At 42.7% G+C, this 10293-nt stretch overlaps 1 protein-coding gene across 4 annotated transcripts in view; it reads left to right on the forward strand.

Moving 5' to 3' along the window:
- nsd3 (nuclear receptor binding SET domain protein 3) overlaps window positions 1-10231 on the forward strand; it is a 33415-nt gene extending 23184 nt beyond the window's left edge. For all 4 annotated transcript variants that reach the window (XM_042058869.1, XM_042058871.1, XM_042058872.1 and 1 more), the window contains 5 exons: window positions 1075-1191; window positions 1859-2000; window positions 2683-2789; window positions 4157-4352; window positions 5965-10231. In XM_042058869.1, coding sequence (XP_041914803.1) covers window positions 1075-1191; window positions 1859-2000; window positions 2683-2789; window positions 4157-4352; window positions 5965-6263 — 861 coding nt within the window. In that variant the 3' untranslated portion in view covers window positions 6264-10231. The remainder of the gene's footprint in view (window positions 1-1074; window positions 1192-1858; window positions 2001-2682; window positions 2790-4156; window positions 4353-5964) is intronic.
- Window positions 10232-10293: the final 62 nt, after the last annotated feature.

Below are 10293 nucleotides of genomic sequence, written 5' to 3' on the forward strand. Positions count from 1 at the left end.
TTTACAGAGAGCATTTTGAACATTATTTAATTGTTGGCACTGGCACTTATAAACAGTAAATGGGTAAATTGCAATAAATGGGCTTAGTTTTGGAGCCAAATGTTGGAGTTAGAATAAATACCTCTGTGCCAATTGCTTGATCATTTTACAGCCATGTCATTTTCATTATGCATTATTTGTTTTGGTTGTTTAAAAATACAAAAAAAAATTATCCGATTAATCGATCGATAAAGTGCTAGATTAATCTATTACAAAAAGAATCGATAGCTGCAGCCCTAATTGTGTGTTTATTTGTATTTTATTCATACGTTTATTTAACAGGGACTGTGCACAGTGTATACTGTAACTGGGCCAGATTATAGCACAGAGGCTAATTTAAATCTGTAGTCCCTGGTCAGGAGTTATTTTTATTTATTTTTTTGATGTTTATAGCTACCAGTTCTGGTATAATCTTTAAATGAACGTTCATGGTGTTTGTTCATGTGAAGGACAGATATTCACGCTTTGTTTAAAAAAAAAAAAACATTTCCGCATGACATTGCCATTTGTATTGTGAAAAGGGGGCAGCCATGGCCTACTGGTTAGCGCTTCGGACTTGTAACCGGAGGGTTGCCGGTTCAAACCCCAACCAGTAGGCTGAAGTGCCCTTAAGCAAGGCACCTAACCTCTCACTGCTCCCCGAGCGCCGCTGTTGTTGCAGGCAGCTCACTGCGCCGGGATTAGTGTGTGCTTCACCTCACTGTGTGTTCACTGTGTGCTGAGTCTGTTTCACTAATTCACGGATTGGGATAAATGCAGAGACCAAATTTCCCTCACGGGATCAAAAGAGAATATATACTTATACCATATACTTATACTTAAAGACACCAGTTAACATGCTATCAATGCTAGGGTTTGTCAATGCTAATTCTGCTGCTGTTGGTGTTTGTAAGGTTGGTGTTTGTTTTGCCTGCATTTCAGTTAGATGCTCGTTGGGTAGTTCCACCAGCACTCCTTACTGCTGCTGGCAGTATCTGACAAATCTTCAAATAATAATGTGTGTGTGTGTGTGTGTGTGTGTGTGTATGTGTTCAGGGGGATTTTGTGATGGAGTATGTCGGGGAGCTGATCGACTCCGAGGAGTGCCGTCAGCGAATCCGCCACGCCCACGAGAACCATGTGACCGACTTTTACATGCTCACACTCACCAAGGCAAGCGTCTCTTTCTTACACTTCCAGGAAGCGCGTAGCGTCTCTTTTTTTACACTCCCAGGAAGTGAGTAGCGTCGCAGATAAAACTTCCTCAGAATCTAATCTAACCCACCATGGCCAGCTTCTCTTTCCTGTCCAGCCAGCACTGCAGAGAGGAGTGTATGATATTTGATATTGACATTATGATATTTGTGGGATATTTTTACCCAAGAACAACAATTAACATTTATATGGCACTTACAGTAATTAAGGCAACCAGAGTTTACAGTGAAGGTGTCCTACTTCCTACATAGTAAACTGATAGAGAAAGGTTGTCCTCATTGTAAGAAATATGTGATACGATCTAGGAAAACCCTTCACATGGTGCACTCATGAATTCTCGATTTTTGCTCCGTTTCAACCCTCTCTGGTGAAATTTCATCAACTTAAGATTCTGATCCTATTCTGGCAACATTCTAGACACTGTCCCCTAGCAAAATCCTGGATACCATTCTCCCAAAATTCTGGATGTTGCTAGGATAATATCAGAATCATCAGGTAAAATTGCACTATGTGAAGGGTTTTCCCAGATTGCCCTAGTAATCACTATAAAGATTATTTCCGGCGCCTTTGACACGTGTGTGTGTGTGTGTGTGTGTGTGTGTGTGTACCCTCTGTAATGCTGCAGGATCGGGTGATCGATGCCGGACCCAAGGGGAACGTAGCACGCTTCATGAACCACAGCTGCAGCCCCAATTGCGAGACGCAGAAGTGGACAGTGAATGGGGAAGTGCGGATCGGCCTGTTCACCCTCTGCGACGTCCCTGCAGGTCAGGAGGGAGGGCGAGCTAGGGAGGGAGGGAGGGAGGGAGGGAGGTCTGTTAACGTGCTTGAGCCAGTAGCCCCGAGTGCAGCGTTAAAGTGCTTGAACATACAGTGTACTCTACTATTGAAAACTGGTGTTGGACTGGACATACTCTCATGCTTTTGATTGATGAGAAAAGTGTGTCCACCACACAGACAGTCTTTTGGAAACACTTTGTATTTCTGAGAAATGTATTAGGACATTGTTGGAACGGCTCAGTAATGAATGGTAATGTCACCGGGTGCGTTCAAATTTGGCACGTGGCGAACGTTTGTGGTGAACATGTTTTCTTTGAACAGTTAAATTTGGATGATTTGGTATTACATTCCATTGTAACAGTAATTGCATTATTACCTTCATCCAGTTCCATTGTATATTTGTGTAGAACTACCTCCTCAGACTGTTTGCGATTGTTGGCAAACGTTCGCCGAAAACTCCAAGCAAACGGAGAACTGTTTGCTAACGTTCACAAATTTACGCCTATGTTTTCGAATTTGAACGCACCTCTGCTGTTGTGAGTCTGTGTCACTTTTGATAAAAGAGTGTGCTACAGATCAGTGAACTTCAGCTTTAACCTTAATACTGCAATGTGTCTCATCACGTTCTGATGATTCATATTCTTTCTCTGTGATTGTGATTGACCTCAGATACAGAGCTGACCTTCAACTATAACCTGGACTGTCTGGGGAACGGCCGGACATCGTGCCACTGCGGGGCGGAGAACTGCAGTGGGTTCCTCGGAGTTCAACCCAAGGTGAGGCCAGAAACGCATGCTTTATGTTAAGACTGTTACCCCTACTGCCCCTCAACCCACACACACACTCCTCTATGTCCCCTGCACTGCCCCCCCCCCCCAACCCCCACCCTGGAAATCCAGAGTTCTCGCGGGAACACAATTCGAATTTGCTCAGCGAGTCACTCTGGCAATGAGTAATGATGCACGTTACTTATGTCCCTTGTATCGCGGGGAACCAATCACATCGGTGTATCGGATATAGGCGGGCCATAGGCGAGCTAAACAGATGACTATAGCGCTGCAACGAATCAGTCAGTAAACATTAGTCGTAGTGTTATCCAATTGTCGAATTCCGGAATTAGTCAGTAAACATTGGTCGTAGTGTTATCCTATTGCATGCAGTGAGTTTTTCTAATGCATGCTTGGTACCCGCCCCTCGAGTTGGGCCATTGCATTAGTCATGGCCAGACCCTTAATCTTTCTAGATTTTCAGTGCACCCCATCTGAGGTTAAATGGCAGATCTGGGTTAGATTACGGAGTACAATTGCAGTCTGACCTTATTCCCAAGCGAACCAATCTTTTGGGTTTTGCCTGAAACAAGCCAGGTGTGAAAGCAGCCTAAGGCAAGGATCACATGTTGTGGAAAGCGTGTGAAAGATGCACCTGCCTCAAACAAGCAGGGTGTAAAAGCAGCCTAACGGTGGTGATCCACTGTTACTACACAACATTCTGTCGTGCTGCACTCCACTCTATTCCTATGGGTGACGTCAAGTGACTTTAACACGCCCACAAAGCGCAAAGGCGGCGCTGCATTTGAAAAAATGTTGTGTCAAAAAGCTGGCCGATGCCCATCTTTATGCAAATGAATCCATTGAACGTGACGCGACTACCCAATGAAAGCACAAGGTTGTAGGTCTTTGTTCTACCGCAACGGTGCCTGTGAAACTGTGGTTCCGCTTACAAATGAACGTTTTAACGATTTTGGAGAAATATATTGACTGTTGGTGTTTCTGGTGAGGATTTGAGATTGCATTGAGTAATTTAAATAAAACAATATTTTAAAATGGCTTGCATTGTTTGTATAGGCTATTAATATTTTCATATACTGTTAAATACATGCCTATGCCAAGTGGTCCATTTGTGAGAAACACTTAAGACAAGTTAAAACGATCTGACTATGAGCTGCAAACTGACATTTTAAACGAAATGCCCACACACGTCTGAACGAGGGGAGGCATTGCGACACCACGCGTATGTCGTGTATCAGTGGATCACCACCGTAAGGCAGGTATCACATTGATCTGCAAGCAGCAGATTACTGTGTGTGTGCGTGTTGTGGAAAGCGTGTGAAAGACGCACCAGTGTCGTGTCGTTACTTGTGCAGAGTGCGGTGGTGATGGAGAAGGAGGAAAAGGTGCGGAACTCCAAGGTGAAGCCGCGGAAGCGGAAGCTGAAGCCGGAGAGCCACGAGTACCGCTGCTTCTGCTGCGGCGAGGGCGGCGAGCTGGTCATGTGCGACCGCAAGGACTGCCCCAAAGCCTACCACGTGCTCTGCCTCAACCTGACCACACCACCCTATGGTAGGCACCGCACGCGCACACACACACGTATGCACACAGATGACAACACCACAGCTCAACACAGAACATTTACACAGACTCACACAGACACAACACCCCCACCCCCAGACACACATACACTCCCAGACAGACACCCACACTCTACACCCCGAGAGAGACACACACACACACACACACACACACACACACACACACACACACTACACCCCCACAAAAAACATATATCCATAATGCATACAGTTAAGAACAAAATAATTTATACCCCTGGCAAATATTGATGTAATGTTGATTTTTCTCTTGACCAATATGTTTGTTCTGACTGAAAATGACACTGCCACATGCCAAAAGGTTGTAAGACAATGTGGTAGAAACATGGAATCAAAAAAATAATCTTTTTTAGCATTTTTTATGAAAAATGGTAAGTCCAAAATTATTCATACCCTTTTTAAATAATCAATGGAAACATAGAACCTAAATCAAATGGAGCATAGAACCTTTGGAAGCTAAATCTACATGCTTAATGGACTATACTGAGCTGCAGCTAAAACCTGCTTGTGTGTGTAGCCTATTTTTCTGCATGATTGCATTCTTTGTGCAGGAGTGTCTACTTTCTGCCGGGGGTGGAACCCCAGTGCAGTAAAGTGTCCCCCCCCCCCCCCCCCCCTCACCCCGCCTTGCTCCACCTCGAGTCCTTACATAACCGAGATGAAGGCATCTTTGACAGGCACAGTGCTTGCTGAAGGGCCTACGTAGCCCTCTCAGATGTGCTAAATGTGGAAGGGAGCATGAGTATGGACAATGTGGGGATAATACACTCTTAAAGCAAATGTGTTGAAAACAGCACGACTTGTTTTTAACACATGTGTCCAGATAGGGACAACACAGTTTGTGTTGTTTCCTTTTTTTTTATTTGTTATACAATGTATGTTGAAAATAACACAACTTGCATTGAAAAAAACACAACTTTCATATATGCTACATGCTAAAAAACGTGATTCAATTAATTCAGTGGTGGAAGCTGCTAATGATTTTTTTTAGGGATAATAACAAAGGCGGATGATATTCATCCAATACTAAATCAGTAGTATGGAGGGTCTCAAAATGGTTAAAGCATTAGAAAGGGAAATTATTTATTCCCCCCCCCCCCCCCCCGGAAAGTTAGCGCGTTCCTTTAATGCTTACCTTGCTGTTTGACACACCTCAAGAGCACTGGCCTGTGAAGACCTTGGCTGACCTCTACAGGAGGGAGCAGGAACAGCAGCATTTTTTTGTCAAACTGCACTTGTCTGATGTGAGATGTGCTGGCGAAACCTGTCTGGTAGCTTCCGCAGATGAATGGCACTCTGTGTTGTATTAGGAAGTCACAGAGTTTTGCTACATTACATTTTGCATGACGACATTTTGGAAATCCAATTTTAAAGAGATACTTTGATTAAAAATCAATAACCGCAAGCACTTAATTTAACTAATCTTACTGTTCACACGTCTCCCATTTTTATTTTATTTTTATTAAATGTTAAAAAAAAATATTTGAAAGCATGCTGTACTTTTCATGCTGTTACTGCATCCAGAAGCTGGTTGTTTACGTCTGTGTGTTTACCTGTGTTACCAGGGCGATGGGAGTGTCCGTGGCACCAGTGTGACGTGTGCCAGCGCGTCTCGAGCGTCTTCTGTGACTTCTGCCCCACGTCGTTCTGCCGCGATCACGAGCGGGGCGGCCTGGTGCCCTCAGCCCTGCAGGGCCGCCCCTGCTGCCCCAAGCACAACCCTCAGCGGCCCCTGGACGAAGGGCACGCCAAGGTCAAGATGGAGGAGGAAGAGGAGGACGAGGAGGAGGAGGAGGAAGAAGAGGAAGAGGAGGAGGAAGAGGAGGAAGAACAGCCAGAGTCACCTGAGGAACCGGCCGAGTGAACCGGACCAATGGAAGAAGAGTTTGAGGGAGAGAGAGAGAAGAAAGAGAAGAGAGAGAGATCAGACGCTGAGGCCACAGCTGAGGCTGCGAAACATAAGCTTACTTTGCCAGCGTAAGCAGAAAAGGCTGGAGACTCGTCTGTTTTTGTTTTCCCTTTTATACATCACATGGACACACCCTCTTCTCTCAGACACACACACACACTTTTCCCTCATCATTGCATGTGACCGCTGTTCTTTTTTTAAGTGTTCCTTTTCTGTAGGCAGTGGGAAGTCCTAGACTGTTATGTCCTTCATTCAGCCTGTACGGCCGATGGTTTTCGTTTCCTCCAGCGGATCTCCAGCCTCGCTTCAAGCCTCGTTGTCGAACGGTTGGCTCTCGGTCTGTGGACCTGGCTAATGATTCTCCATATGGTACCAACGACCCAAGAACTTTATTTTCTGTACCTCATGTAAATACCGGGCTCAAATAGGTAGACTGGGGCCGAGAACACTCTCGATTCAGAACCCCACAGATCACGCCACATTTCAAAACATTTACCCACGGTGGGAACATATCGTACGCCAGATCAAACCATGACAAAGACTTTGTTTAATAATGTCTCCTCATCCCACTTTGTGATTTTTCAAATATATATATATCTATATATTAATATATTTATATGTCTATGTTTACATTAACACACAATGTATTGTTACTACAGTATACTAGTCCATTTGATATCACTGTTGTTGCGTATTCTCATTGTATGTGATCTTAACATTTGTTCGTTGGGTATTTGCTTTTCTCGTTTTGACTGCCTAAATAGGCACTTGGCTCTGCATTTGGCACATGACTTTCTGCTTCGCTACCAATGTGTATCACTTGAAGACGTGAATCGATCACGTGGAGAGGAACGAGGAGGTCTACAGTGGAACCTTTAGAACCGGTAAAAGCTGGTGAAGAGGACCCAAAGAAGAACCTGCCTTTGGTTCTCTTTTTGGGACCGTTCCGGCTCTAGGATGCGAATGTGAAGTAGCATTTGCGTCATTTATAGTTGTTTTTAAAAATTTTTAATTATTACTATTTCTGTAATTAATATCATTTTCAAGTGACCTATTTGGGCTTGCTATGGAGCCCATTTGATTACATATCTTGTTTTTGTTGTCTAAAGTAAAAAAAAACCCACCCACATTTGCCCTCTGTAGATGTTTTTGACACTGCCATCCGAATCCTAGAAGAAGCCTTACTGAAAATCACTTCTTTCACGCATTGTTTAAACTCTCCTTATGATATTGCACAGGTGCCAATAGAAAGGTCTACCACCAGGATTCACCTTGCTCAGAAGAACAGCACTATCTCCAATTGTAATAGCTGTGATGCCTCTGATTTTGTTTTTATTTATTTTATTTTTTAAACTGTAGTTCATACTTTATGATTTGTGCGTCAGGTGTGGTTCACCAGTGAGTTTTATTATGTAAATATTACCTGAATCATCTGTATTTTATTTTATTTAGAACTTGACGACCATTTCGGTTACATACAAAGAAGCTGTACGATAAAGGTGTTGTTTTTTTGTTTTTTTGTTTGTTTTTTTAATACCTACCTATATATTCTTATGTGCCCGTCCGGGATCTTCTCCAGATATTCTTCCCACCGTGCTCCACACAGTATTCAAGTGCGCTCCTCTGTGAAGCCACGGCGTTGTCTTAATCGTACTATTGACCACCAGGAAAGCCTGGCCAGGCCCATCAGTGGACAGGCTTGGGGAGGGTCACTAGGGTGGGACTTGCAGAGCAGCATAGTGTAGCATCTTTCTGTGACGACTCCTCTTCCTTCGTGTCCACAAGAGCCAATCTCAGTAGTGTTCATAGGCCATGGCAGTGGTTTTCAAAAACAGCCAAAAAAAAAAAATGGAACATTGCCTTGCCAATGTGTTGGACTTAGCTGCTAGCTGCTGTGATGTGAAGTACCGTGTTGTGCTGGTCCAAAAACTCATTCGTTTACCAGTAAGCTGTGCCCATTGTGAGCACTGTTTTAAGACCAGGAATGGGATAGAAGTTGTGTTACTATGGCGTTGACCTGTGACCTTGTTTTTTTTTTTTTAGGGTACTGCTGCACCATGGACAAGGCCCAGAGTAGTCATTTTTACCTGACCGTGTTCCAGTGTTCTAAGAGAATTATAACATATTCACTCCACCAGGCTGTTCCATTGCGTTATCGAGAGGAAAGCGATGCTGGCCGGGGTTACTTGAAATGTGTTTGTGTTCATATTCTTTATCTTGCTTCTGGTCAGCGGCAGAGTTTGGACACCACTTGGTTCGAAATGCATGGTTGTAGGCCGTGGCATTGGCGTGGCATGTTTTTGACAAAGGGAATCGCATTAACGTCAGCTATGAGGGGACGGTGCCCTGTTGCTACGGTGAGATGCGTGGGACACGTGACATTGTACTGCTACCAGCCTTGTATGCTTTTTTTGGGTTTGTTTGTTTGTTTATTTGTTTGTTTGTGTTCTTTTATTTTAGTCTCACAAGAAGTGCACCAATCAGCACTTTCACTTTGTTCACATTTCTGGCCTTTCAGTATTTTTTCTTTTTTTAAATGTGCTTTAATTGTAATGCTACAGAGTCTAACTGTACAATTTAAGAGTATGCTCTAAGAGTTTTCCATAGAAATCAATAGGCACTTTCAGTAAATACCATTGACATTTCCCTCCATGAATAATTTGATTCTGGGGGAATCAAATTAACATTCAGACTTTTTAGTATAGTTATGTTTTAAAGAAAAAAATCTTCTAGTGGTAAAGGAAAAGAGTTTTATTTTCTTCTTTAAAGTGAGGCTGTTCTGTGGGAGACCCCTGTATGAAACTGTTAACGGTTCCACGGTTCTCAAAGGGTTCCTCAGACTGCCATAGCAATGCCTTTTAAGTAAAAGTATCTTTCATTGACACCATAGCATATACCAAACTGATGAGGTTTTCAGCTGCCAAACAGATCCAGTGACAAGGACCTCGAGGGGTTTGGAGTATTAAGCTTGACCTAGCAGTAGTATCAACAATAGGAGAAATCTAGCCAAAATCTGTTTGCTGACATCAGTATTGCCATGAGTTCCTTTCACATACAGTACGTCATTCATTCACTCACTCTAGTCTTAATTTAGACACCCACACAGTATTGAGAGTAAAGATCGATGTCCTACATTTTTCTGTTTATTAATGTCTTGCTTATGTGTGCACCATACATACATCGTTTTGATGTGTGTGTATGTGAGAGAAAGAGAGAGAGAGAGAGCGAGAGAAAGTGACCGGTTAGTCAAAAGCATCTTTTGCAATTCCATACTGGTGACCAGTATTAGAGTTGCTATTAGGAGTCGAAAAAAAGGTGAAATTGTCTCACCAGCTCCACTGAAATATTATTTGTTTTGATGTGTTCATTTCACATTCCTTTGAGAAAGACTGTTTACTAAATCTTGCAACTGGACAAAACTAGTTTCTGTTTTGTGTATTGTATGTTTTGTGTCGGTGTAAATGTCACCACAAACATTGGATTGAAGTATACGCTCCATCTGAATAAAAAAGTATCATACACGATATGGCTTGGGTAGTATGAATGTCCTCTCCCAGTTTTATAAAATGATATACTCATGAATAGAGTTTTTTTGGCTATAGTACTTAGCCCATGTACTTGCATTGTGTAAGAGAATGATGCTTGTCCAATTGTATATATTAGATGGCAACAAATCCAACTGTCATTCTATTGTAGTGTCAACAGAATGCCTGTAACATATTGCTTCTGAATGTTTGTGACGGTATAGGAACATTTTGTACATTCCTTTTATCTGTAAAATTTTTATTTGACTAACGTTATTTCTGAGATGTTTTTTCTTCAGAATCCATAGAATATTCTGAGAGTACTTTAAGTAACATTCCACAGATTTACTCGGTATCAGACATGCCTGGTTTGACTTCAATAAAACTGTTCTGAATGTTCGTGTTTGAAGCACAGTTCATTTAGTCTGACACATGCAATTAATGTCAAGGCAAGTTTCTTG

The sequence above is a fragment of the Alosa sapidissima genome, chromosome 13, assembly GCF_018492685.1.
Source record: "Alosa sapidissima isolate fAloSap1 chromosome 13, fAloSap1.pri, whole genome shotgun sequence".
NCBI lineage: Eukaryota > Metazoa > Chordata > Actinopteri > Clupeiformes > Clupeidae > Alosa > Alosa sapidissima.